The following is a 12,610-nucleotide window of genomic DNA, read 5'->3' as shown; positions in this document are numbered from 1 at the left end:
TCTTTCATTTTGCGTTTAAATTTTTCAAAAATACTTATAGTAGGGAAGGAAAGTATGCTAAATTTGCAGTTACTCGAGCGTTATGGGGGCCTATTGGGTTGTGAAGAGTAGGCCCTGAAACCAAACAAAGTTAAGTTTTCCATACAGTGGGGGACTCTCCATTTTTGAATTTAATTTTACATTTCCAACAATCGTTCTTTCCGATTATAGCGCCATCTATTCATAATTCGAAGAAATGTCTCGAATAAAAGTTACTTATTTTCCAAATTTGCAATAAAAAATGGGGGCTCCTATTTAAGATTTTAAAGTAACCCTCCACCCCGCCTTCGTGGGGGATCGTGTTTAGTGTCATTTGATAGATTTTTCAAAAATATTGAATACGTGTATTTTTCAGATTTTCGATCTGATGTTCATTTTGCGAAATATCGCGGGGTTCATATTTAAAATTTTAAATTTACCCCCACCTCTCTCCGTGAAGGGTCGTGTTTGGTATCATTCGATACATTTAAGAAAAATATTGAACACTTATTTTTTAGTTTTTCGATCTAACGTTCATTTCGTGAAATATTCGCATTTTTTGTGAAACCTTGTGACTCGCCATGCGCCGCGCTCAAATCGTCAGATTTTTTTCAATATAATGTACACTGTTTTGCATGTACTTAACTTACCTTATCTTAATCTGACGATTTCGACTTTTTCTTAGGATAGATTTTTTTTTTCGGATCCCCCTTAACGAACTCCCTTGTATTAAGAGCCAATATATGGTAGAGGTACATTTACAGGGTACAAGATTTCTCCCCATGTGATAAGCTGACGCGCTCGAGTAACTGCAAAAATCCCCGCTCGGGCTCCCCTACCATTCGTTTTCTCAGGATTCGAAAAAAATTAATATATTTAAAAAGCGTTGGAGACGAAATTTTGCGCCTACCCCCTTAAGCACATAGAACGTAAAAAAATTAAAAAAGAACACATATTTGCAATAATAATCCGATATTATGTTTATACAATAATTTTCTTTACGCTCAACAATTCTGTCTGCCTATTAACGTACTGTTTTTAATCTTAAAAAAATCGTTTAACATTTCTTCTATATACGGTATTTAAATAATTCATTGCTTTCTCCACTTCTTCAATTATACTAATTTGTAATCAATCATCTACGACTTTTATTTAATTGACTCTTCATTTTCGTTGGCCGTGGCTTTTATCAAGATTCAAAATAACAATTTTATTTTAAAAATGTTATAATAAACATCTGGAATTATTTTCAAACAAAAGCAGTTTTATTTAATTTATAATGAAATCATATCTGAATTTTTAATAAATAAATAAACAGGACGGACATGTGTTTGTATCGATTTTTTTACATAACATTAAGTATGTTTGTGGGTTAAAAACCCGATACTTTTTAATTGATGTTTCCGGTTTATGTCGAGATTTTATATTATATATGTATGGGTATTGTATGTATGTATATGTATAGGTATACCGGGTGAGCCAAATAAAGGGCCTATTAGGACTATCTCGAGAACTAAAGGCAACATAATCATGAAAATTGGAATAAAGGGGTTTGAAGGATGATCTATTAAATGAAAATATTTTCATCTCTTTGCAACTTCCGGTTATACCGGAAGTTGCTTATAACTTCGTTTTTTTAAATGGGACACCCTGTATATTTTTACATTTTTGGATTCTCTTCGATGTCTTCTTTCTCAAAATATGAGGTTTTGTAATATTATACAGGGTATTTTAAAAGATAATTACGTTTTTTTATTAATTTTGTAGCAACATTCACACCCTGTAGAATTGCAGTAGTTTCATCTAAAATTCTACTTACGTTCAAATGATTTTTAATATACTCTACTATTGTTAAGAATCATTAGTATAGCTAAATTTTTAATTTTCGTATACAGGGTTGGTCGAAACTCGGAATGAGTATTTTCTGAGTTTTCTTAAATGGAACACCCTGTATTTTAGTATTGTATTGAAATGATATTTTATGGTACTTTTTTATTTCTTAAGCATTCCCTATACCTAACTGCTTTATTTTGTGCTTAATTGTTAATCGCACCAACAATCTTAACTACGTAGGTATTTTGATGGTTAAACCATTATTGGTAATTTTAAGGACCAGTCTGGATTAATATGTATTTATTTCTAAAAAATTATTTGGGATTGAGTATTTTCACGGCCAACCTAATAAAATTTTACGTATTTATTGTTGCAATTAATGTTTAGCTTGAATCACCAATAACTCACAAATTAAAGCAGTTAGGTATAGGGAATGCTTAAGAAATAAAAAAGTACTATAAAATATCATTTCACTACAATACAAAAATACAGGGTGTTCCATTTAAGAAAACTCAGAAAATACTCATTCCGAGTTTCGACCAACCCTGTATACTAAAATTAAAAATTTAGCTATACTAATGATTGTTAACAATAGTAGAGTATATTAAAAATCATTTGAACGTAATTAGAGTTTTAGATGTCAAACTACTACAATTCTACAGGGTGTGAATGTTGCTACGAAATTAATAAAAAAACGTAATTATCTTTTAAAATACCCTGTATAATATTACAAAACCTCATATTTTAAGAAAGAAGACATCGAAGAGAATCCAAAAATGTAAAAATATACAGGGTGTCCCGTTTAAAAAACGAAGTTATAAGCAACTTCCGGTATATTTTCATTTAATAGATCATCCTTCAAAACCCCTTTATTCCAATTTTCATCATTCTGTTGCCTAGTAGTTCTCGAGATATTTCTAATAGGCCAGTTATCTGCCTCACCCTATATACAATAGCTCATTTAAAATCATGATCTCTTTAGAAATTATCTCTGTGTATTGAATAGTCTATTCGTCTATTGAAATGTCAAAAATTCGAATAAAACTGGGCCTCTCTTAAACACTCATAATATTGTAATGCAGTTTCATTATTCATTATTTGATGGAAATTCATGTTCAATAGCGTAACATAAAAAATTTCAGTTGATCAATTTCAGGATGTAATTATTGTATCAGACATAAAAAGTCTAAGTACCCATTCAGACTAAGACACTGGTGTCTGACAACGATGTCCGCCACCGACAGACGAGCCACTCTCGAGTGTTTGACTGATTTTAGTGGCTCAACAATGCTTTGCTGCAATTGAACACCGGTGTCAGACAACAGTGTCTTAGTCTGAAAGGGTACTAAGACATCATTAGATGAATTATTTCAGACGGATTTCCTGTCACAAAAAGATTAAGGACAAGGATGTTCTTTGTCCATACCTCTATTCAAAATAAAAGATTGTTTTCAATCTAATAGTACATAAAACAACACCAAAAAATGCTGTTCCACATCCTACCAGACAGAAAACAATGGGAACCTTCTCTGGTAACACCTCCGAGGCTTCTACAATTTGCAAGCCCTAACGGATGCTGAGACTAAGGAAGATGAGGGAAATTTACAATTCACGTCCCATCTGCTCAGCGCGGTAAAGTTCCAACGAGAATGGTTCCCTTCGTACTACAATCAGAGTAAACATTTTCAATTTCGTTGCAACACGAAACTACAGTCGCATCATTAATCCAGTTCAATCAAAGAGGGCAGCAAGCACCTCTACCGGTTTCGAAACTTATCAGGAGGCACATATGCTGCTCTCTCTGACCCAACTAGGACAAACCCCGGCGCGCAGTCACGGATTGCAACGAACGAAATGGCAGGGATGCCCTAGCGGAATAACACATAAAATAACATTAATAATATTACTCTACATCCCACTAGATTGAAAACAATGGGAACCTTCTCTGGTTACACCTCCGAGGCTTCTACAATTTACCAGGTAGAAGCTTCAGAGGTGTTACCAGAGAAGGTTCCCATTGTTTTCAGTCTGGTAGGATGTGGAACAGCATTTTTTGGTATTGTTTTTATGTGCTATTAGATTGAAAACTTAGTCTTTTGCTAGCAGTTGCCGCTAGGGCATCCCTGCCATTTCGTTCGTTGCAATCCGTAACTGCACGCCGGGGTTTGTCCTGGTTGGGTCAGAGAGAGCAGCATATGTGCCTCCTGATGAGAGACTAATAAGTTTCGAAACCGGTAGAGGTGCTTGCTGCACTCTCTGATTGAACTGGAATAATGATGCAGCTGTAGTTTCGTGTTGCAACGAAATTGAAAATGGTTATTCATTTTTGATCTATTCAAAATCTTTATTTAGGAAGCATTAAACAACTAGAGGAAAAGTGTACAGGAATTGGAATAGAACTTGAAAACAAGTACGTAACAAATATATTCTTCACAGACGATCAGGTGATTATAGCAAACGATGAGGAAGACATGGATTAGGTATATGATTCGAAAGTTAACCGAGGAATAAGAAAATTGGGGACTCACCATCAATATAAACAAAACAAAATATCTTAGAATAAAGGACGAAGAAAGAAACCCACAACTCTCGATTAGAGATATAAAAAATGCGAAGAATTTAAATACCTAGGGACAGCCATAGCGAAGGAAGGAACATCAAAACGAGACATCTAGCAGAAAATACAACAGGGCCGAAATGTGGTACAAACACTAAACTCATTACTTTGGCCTCCTAAAATTAGTTTACGAACAAAAATAATAATCTACAAGTCGGTTATAGAACCAATTTTGACGAATTATACGAAAATAGGTCCTAGGAATAACGATTTTTATTGACCAAATCATATGAGTGTATGAATGTGTTGTTCACCACCTTTTCTCGGGGGCAAACTTTTTTTAATAATACCGGGAATGAATATACTAACCAATTTCAAACAACTGTTGTCCTACATATTTTTTTTCTGAAAGTTAATTGTTTTCGACTTTATCGCAAGTGAAAATGTCAATTTTGTAACAAACAAAAAACACTATTTAAAACGTTTTTTGCGAATTACCCTTAATAAAATGTAGAAAAAACAGTCTTATAAAAAAAAACTAAAAGAATGGTGGATTTATGGTGTCTGTAGTCCCAGTACAAGCGGGAAAAATCTTTATTTCAGAAAAAATGCTTGGAAAAATCTTTATTTTTTGTTTTTATAAAAGTCCCTAGCACCAATCCTAAGGGAGTTATGACAAAAATAAGGTTGGTCCATATTTTTTTTAGCAACAAAAAACAAATAAACCCCTAATTGCCACCTTAATTAAAAATAATCGTTACTCCTTTTCAATTCACTTTATTAAAGTATTTATAGTATGCTCTAGTAGACTCTAGAAGTTTGGCTGGTTCAGAATGCTTAATTTTGAAAAAAAAAAAATGAGTGAGTGGAGAATTTTTGTAATTAAAGCATTTATTAGAAAAACTGCCCGGCTTCAATTTATTTCAAATCATAATTTTTCTAAGATATTCATTGGAAGGAATGTGCACATCCAAATAATTGTAAAAGTTGGTTTCATATTTTTATTGATACTTCAAGCAAAAATAGATACAAACTTAGCAAAATATATTGGAAAATATAGAGGTACAGTGGAACCTCGTTAACTCGGATTAATCGGGACCGCGGCCGATCCGGGTTATCGAAAATCTGGGTTAGCCGGAGAAAATGGTAAAAATTATAAATAAAATACAGATAGTTGGAGTATTCCATGACGTTTTTTCCATCTATCCAACCAACCTTGACTCGCAGTGAAATTTGGTTCACAATCAGGCAACATTTTATTCAGCTTGAGTGCTGATTCTTGAATAATTTGTCCAGACAATGGTAAACCACGTTCGCATTCCGCACAAAACCACATATACAAAGCGTCGTCGAGAGTCTCATTTTTCACTTTATTAGCTTTGCGCCGATTGTCCAAACTGTGTTTTGTTATCATTTTAAAACAAAATTCTTGAATTTTAGTTCTATTTTTCTTCCAATCCGATACTGTAGATGTACCGACACCATATGATGCTGCAATAGTTTTTAAAGATTCGCCTTTATCAATTCTACCTAATGCTTCTAGTTTATTTTCCATTGTCACTACAACATTTTTACGTTTTGTTGCCATTACGTAGACAAACTTTACGAACGATTACAGAACGGAAGCGGACAATACCACGATACACTCACACAGTGTGAGTGTATCGTGACAAATACCCATTATCTCTCAAATATTATATTAAATACATTTTTTTTGTTGAAATATATGTCTGATAAAATCGGTCCGGGTTAGCCGGACTTCCGGGTTATCGGGGTTCCACTGTATTGTGTTGAACAATTTCCGCCATGCTGAACTATTTCTAATACAAAAGAAACAAACATCATCTATTACTAACAAAGACTGCACGCAACTGATAAATTTACGGATAAGATCATTCACGCTTAACAATGACCATTCAAAGCGGCCTATAAATTGCGTTCTTGCTCGACAGTTTTGTTCGACGAGCAAGTCTGTTCAAACAAAAATGATTATGCATCATTTTGCAAAGAACGACAGTTTTCAACCCACACATTTCCGTTTTGCTTCATTTTTGTTCGAACAGACTCGCTCGTCGAACAAAACTGTCGAACAATAACGCAATTTGTGGACAGCTTAAGGTGGGACAAGTGTTGATTTTACAACAATCCGCATGGACATCTGTTGTTTTACTAAAACTATCCGAATGTTCCATGTAGTTTACTCCGGACATCTGAGATTTTTACACAACTGAATGTGTGAGATGAATAAAGAAACTACTATTTATGAGAACAATACATAAAGTCGAATTTTCGAAAATGGACATGTGTTATTTTTCAAATAAACACTTTAATTTCACAAACAATTTCTTTTTTTCAAATAACTAAAACTACTAGACATACACTACATTTTGTAGAATTTGTTGTAACAAAGCTGTGTGTTTTACATTTTTATGTAGTTCTTCTATAGGTAGATTTCGATTTATTTGAAAATAAAAAGGATTTTTTTTTAAATATACAAATCCTCCTCTTATTTCCACTCTTCAATTTTTTTTAAACTAAGCATTTTAAACCAGCCAATCTTCAATGTTAAAAAAACATTCATTTTGTGTGATTTACTTTATAACTGTTATTTTTTATTGTTTGCAGGAAAATCTTGTCGAGAGCAAACATCACAAACTCGCCAGATCTCTGCGAAGCGGCCATTGCGATAAAGATGCCAAACCGAACGCAACAATGCGCGACATCCTCAACACCATCGTCTCCTATCCCCCTACCAAAAACCTTTCCAACGAAGAGCAAGATCACGTCTGGAAGTACCGCTTTTACCTCAGCACCCAGAAGAAAGCCTTAGCGAAGTTTTTGAAGTGCGTCAATTGGAACCAGCACAACGAAGTTCGGCAGGCTCTACATATGATGGAAATGTGGGCTCCAATGGATGTGGAAGATGCGTTGGAACTACTGAGCCCGAATTTCGCGCATCCCGCTGTGCGCAGATACGCTATTTCGAGGCTACAGCAGGCGCCTGACGACGAGATTATGTTGTATCTCTTGCAGTTAGTACAGGCTTTGAAATACGAAAACTTTAAGACCATTCAAGATGGTAAGAAACATCATTTAGTTTTAATATAATCTTTTTTTTTTTATTGGTATCCCATTTTGCTTATTTAAAGTACGCCTCAGCGTGTTTAAATTCAACTTTCAAAAACGCGCGTGTTTTAAAGTTACCTTAAAAGTTTTAAATATTGATCTGACCTGACAGGATTACATTCCTTGTAACGTCAAATAAATAAAATATGAATTAAATATTACTAACAAAAAATGTTTCCAAAGCTTTATCCAAATATTTGAAAATCTTAATCTTTTAAATGAATATGATAAGTACAGTTGGTATTGTTTGACATATTTGTACTTCCGTTTTTTAAATCAGAGGAAATGCTGTTCAAATTAATACTACCGACATTATCGGAAGCCAGTGAGGTTGCACTTCCATTTGCTCTTCCATCCATTTAATAAACTTTTATTATTCTTTCATTTGGGGCCGGCGTAGCTCAGGTGGTAGTGTGCTTGACTCGATTGCTGGTAGGCCGGGGTTCAAATCCTAGCGCCGGCAAGAACAACTAGACATTTTTGAAAATGTCTATAGGTCCCAGGTCGGCTCAGTCTGAATAAAATTAGTACCTTGGGTAAAACCTGGGGTAATAATAGGCGGTTGAAGTGTAGCACTGGCACTGTTACCTTCCTTGTATACCGTAGGCCCTAGATATAGCAGACCCTGCTATAATCCCAAAGCCACGAAAGCGGTATAAAATGGGAGACTATTATTATTATTATTCTTTTTTATGAGCGTCTTCCGATTTTTGCGGTATTAACCGTGATTCTGCTTTACTATTGAAGTAATCAATGTTAGAACTCATTTTTAAGCGATATATAGCCAGTAATAGCAATTGAAGAAGAAGGCAGATTGCAAGTTAATTTTTGTTTTTCTCATTTCTATAACAACGAAAGGTATACTGATGTACATGAGTTCAAAGTGTACCAATAAAAAAAATAGCGTAAAGTATTCGTGGATAACTAGTCTTTAAAACACATGCTCTATTTCGAGCACGTGTTTTAAAGACCTCAATATCCACTTATACTTTAATAAACTTGCGTGCATAGAAATCGGACCACTTAAAAATTTGGTCATTTTTGATGTCTCAAATTTCCTAAACCTGTTGGCCGATTTAAGTGATTTTTTTAATATGTTATAGCCTTATTCTTTAACAATATCGCTGTAATAATATTGTTGCTAAACAGGTAAATTTTCATTGTATACCAGGTGTACGAATCAAACTGTGTTTTTTTTCTCAAAGTTCACATCACCCTGTGGAATATTCTAGCATATATAAAATACTGTAAAGCCTCAGGTTTTCTTAACATTCTGTTTTTGTATTCATTCGCTTATGTTGGATAATAAAAAGTTAGGTACTTTAACAACTAGCCATGTTCTTCATCAGTACATGGTGTTTCTAAATAAGTGCGACAAACTTTATGGGGTAAATCTGCATAAAAAATAATGACAGTTTGCTTGATAAGCGTATGTCCGCAAATGCTTAGTTTCGGAGATACGGGATGATGAATTTTTTCTTACACTCTGATGCCTTATTTATTGCTTTAAAACCGGTTAAGATATGCAAATGAAATTTGGCGGGTTTTATGACATAGTTATGGCATATTTTTTGACATCAAATTAAGAATTTTATTAAGCACTTATGGCACTTTTGGCGCTCTCTAAACTAACTAAAGTAGGACTGCTCTTGTTTCGATTCACAGCGAAATGATTATTTACTATTTTTATTAGTTTTACTCCTATTCTGAGTATTGGGAACTAATCTTTGTTGGAATTTTAGAAGCCACGAATGGTATAACCATATTAGTTCTGATACAGTTTTATTTTGAATATGTATTGTTAATATTAAAAGTGAAACTTTCGTTAGTTTTTAGCAGATGCCGCCACGGCTCTATGTCATGATAATCTTTCGTTTGTGGATCGAGCTGACGCATGACGGTCAGAATTTTAATGGTTTAGAGAGAATCGAATATGTGCTCTCTGAAGAAACTCTAACAATAGTTCAAACTAGTTAGAGCACTTTTGGCGTTCTCTAAACTAACTAAAGTAGGACTGCTCTTGTTTCGATTCACAGCGAAATGATTATTTATTAAGAATTTTATATTCAATATTGGCGGGCATACGGGTAATAAAATATGATCGGTCATATTACCCGTATGAGCGCCAATTGTAAATATTAAAGTCTTAATTGTATGTCAAAAAATGTGCAATAGCTACGCCTTAAAACCAAATTTCATTTGCATATCTCAACCTGTTTTAAAACAATAAATAAATCGTCAGTTTGTAAGAAAAATATCAATACCCCCTATCTCGGAAACGAAGCATTTGCGGACATATGATTATAAAGCAAACTGTCATTATGTTTTATGCAGAATTACCCCTTAAAGTTTGCCATACTTATTTAAAAACACCCTGTATTGATGAAAAACATGGTTAGTTGTTAAAGTACCTAACTTTTTATGGTCCAACATAAGCGAATGAATCAAAAAACAGAATGATGAGAAAAAATCAGGCTATAGTTGGGTTTTAATTTCAGTATTTTATAAATGCTAGAATATTCCACAGGCTGACGCGAACTTTGAGAAAAAAGCACAGTTTGATTCGTACACCCGGTATACAATGAAAATTTAACTGTTTAGCAACAATATTATTACAGCAGTATTGTTAAAGAATAAGGCTATAACATATTAAAAAAATCACGGTTTAGGAAATTCGACACATCAAAAATGACCAAATTTTTAAGTGGGCCGATTTCTACGCACGCAAGCTTTTACTATTTGTTTCTAAATACAGATTATGGACGGATACAAACTTTTAAAACATTACCCTTCTTCGTCTTGTTTATAATACACTATTTTTTTAGGTTACACAAGGATCTCACCAGGTCGCGATGCTTACTTTCTTACAGAAGATAAAGAAGCGCAGCTAGAAAAGAAAGACAGTAAAGAGAGTAACAGCACCATTACTAACGAACCTTTGTTGCACAGATCTTCAAGCTACAATCAAGGTACGTAAAATGTTTAATATAGATATGGTTGGGACAAAAGATGTAAAATCAAAGTTTAGAGCTATTTCATCCTCATCATCATCATCAATCAGCCCTAATTTGTCCACTGTTGAACATAGATCCGATGTAAATCATAACGATTCAATAAAGGATTGTCTGGCGTTCTCAATTTCCCTTTTTTTTTTGTAGATACTATTCTAGCTGATCAAATCGCCGCTTCTAACGTCAACAGCGTCATCGAAAATCCAGAACAAAAACCCAGCGGTCTACCAGAAAACCTTCTTCAAAATCCCATAACTGACAGCGGAAATACAGATACTTTAAGGAGCCATATGAACGACGAAGAAGAGGTCCAAGATTTGGCCTCTTTCCTAATTCATAGAGCCTGCAAGAATTTCAGCCTAGCTAATTATTTTTATTGGTATTTATTGCTGGAATGTGAAGATCAGGATACTAATCTACGCCAAGATGTTGCTGATGTAAGTTATTTTGTTTTATTTATAATTTAAATATTCCTCTCTAAGCAGATTCCTCCAAAAATTTGTCTCTTCTGACTATTTGGCTTTGATATTCTAAAACTTTCTTCTTCTTCTTTAAGTGCCATCTCCGCGACGAAGGTCGGCAATCATCATGGCGTTCTCAAAAGAGAACTACAGTCTTGTCCATGTTTGCTCTAATCTCGTGTTCTATTAATTTTTTAATATCCACAAAGAAAAATAATTTCCTGTAGTCGGCTGTATCCCATTAATTACAAAAAATTAGTTAAAATCCTTTATAAAAGGTGTTAAATTTAATGGAATTTTAAAAATTTCCTTGAAGGGCTACATCACAGAAGTTTTCGAACTAAAGAGTTGATCATCAGTGTTGTTAACAAGTTTTACAGCACTGATGATGATGATAATGTGAAGTTTCACATTACGGACTGTAAATAACCTATTTACAATCTATAATGTGAGATTCTGCACGAGTTACCCACGGGTTATCGTGAGTCCTGTGTTGCCTGATGTAAAATCTAGGATTATTTTAAGGCCATCGGTACATAATTCGCAAATATTTTACGGCTATTCCTACTTTTTCTGTCCTCACACGGCAAATTACGTGTAGTAAAATTCACACTGGTATGGATATGTAAACATTACTAGAATGCAACGAACTGTCAATACGGATGGAATAGGCATGAAGAAAATGGACATCCTAAGTCTTGACGTCACAAAATTGGGAGGAGCTTATATTTGGCTCCAAACAATTTTGTTTATGTTAAACACTCATAAGGAATTTTTAATTTATTGTTTACGTGGTTTGTGTGACAAAATAAGATTTTTAATTAACCTAAACTCAATGTAATTATTGATTTTTCTTATTTGTGTTTTGTCGTGATTTTGAGGTAGTATAGTATTTAAAGACATTCATTAGATTAATTATTTTATAAACTTTACGTTTTTGGTGATTTTGAGTGCTGACAACATGCCTGTGACTTGTATAGTAGTGAACTGTGGAAGTCCAACTGATCGGGATAATGTTAATTTTAATTTGTTTTTTGTCCTGATTTTGAGCTAATATAGTATTTAAAGACATTCATTAGATTAATTATTTTATAAACTTTACGTTTTTGGTGATTTTGAGTGCTGACAACATGCCTGTCACTTGTATAATAGTGAACTGTGCAAGTCCAACTGATCAGAGTATTGTTAATTTTAATTTGTTTTTTGTCGTGATTTTGAGTTTAATATAGTATCTAAAGACATTCATTGGATTAATTATTTTATAAACTTTACGTTTTTGGTGATTTTGAGTGCTGACAACATACCTGTGACTTGTATAATAGTGAACTGTGGAAGTCCAACTGATCAGAATAATGTTAATTTTAATTTGTTTTTTGTCGTGACTTTGAGCTTAATATAGTATTTAAAGACATTCACTAGATTGATTATTTTATAAACTTTTCGTTTTTGGTGATTTTAAGTGCTGAAAACATGCCTGTAACTTGTATAGTAGTGAACTGTGGAAGTCGAGCTGATCGGATAATGTTAATTTTTTCGTGTTCCCTCTATAGGGCTTTTCATTCACAGTAATTTGGTTTGAGCTTCTGTCATATGTCGTATAATCC

General features: G+C 33.8%; 2 protein-coding genes across 3 annotated transcripts in view; one reads left to right on the top strand and one right to left on the bottom strand.

Moving 5' to 3' along the window:
- The window catches only part of LOC114326907 (phosphatidylinositol 3-kinase catalytic subunit type 3), an 88,986-nt gene that overhangs the window by 46,302 nt on the left and 30,074 nt on the right, over window positions 1-12,610 (top strand). For both annotated transcript variants that reach the window (XM_028275364.1, XM_028275365.2), the window contains 3 exons: window positions 7,034-7,487; window positions 10,360-10,503; window positions 10,693-10,982. In XM_028275364.1, the coding sequence (XP_028131165.1) occupies window positions 7,034-7,487; window positions 10,360-10,503; window positions 10,693-10,982 (888 nt within the window). The remainder of the gene's footprint in view (window positions 1-7,033; window positions 7,488-10,359; window positions 10,504-10,692; window positions 10,983-12,610) is intronic.
- LOC114326908 (jerky protein-like) lies at window positions 5,478-6,177 on the bottom strand. The gene has a single exon (XM_028275366.2). The coding sequence runs from the start codon at window positions 5,994-5,996 to the stop codon at window positions 5,562-5,564; it is 435 nt and encodes a 144-aa protein (XP_028131167.1). The 5' UTR covers window positions 5,997-6,177; the 3' UTR covers window positions 5,478-5,561.

The sequence above is a fragment of the Diabrotica virgifera genome, chromosome 5, assembly GCF_917563875.1.
Source record: "Diabrotica virgifera virgifera chromosome 5, PGI_DIABVI_V3a".
Lineage (NCBI taxonomy): Eukaryota > Metazoa > Arthropoda > Insecta > Coleoptera > Chrysomelidae > Diabrotica > Diabrotica virgifera.
The sequence above is the reverse complement of the archived record's forward strand: the minus strand, read 5'-3'. Positions and strand labels throughout refer to the sequence as shown.

What these genes read in the sequence shown, in the direction of transcription:
- LOC114326908 (XM_028275366.2), bottom strand. Translation starts at nt 5,996, where the DNA reads ATGGCAACAAAACGTAAAAATGTTGTAGTGACAATGGAAAATAAACTA.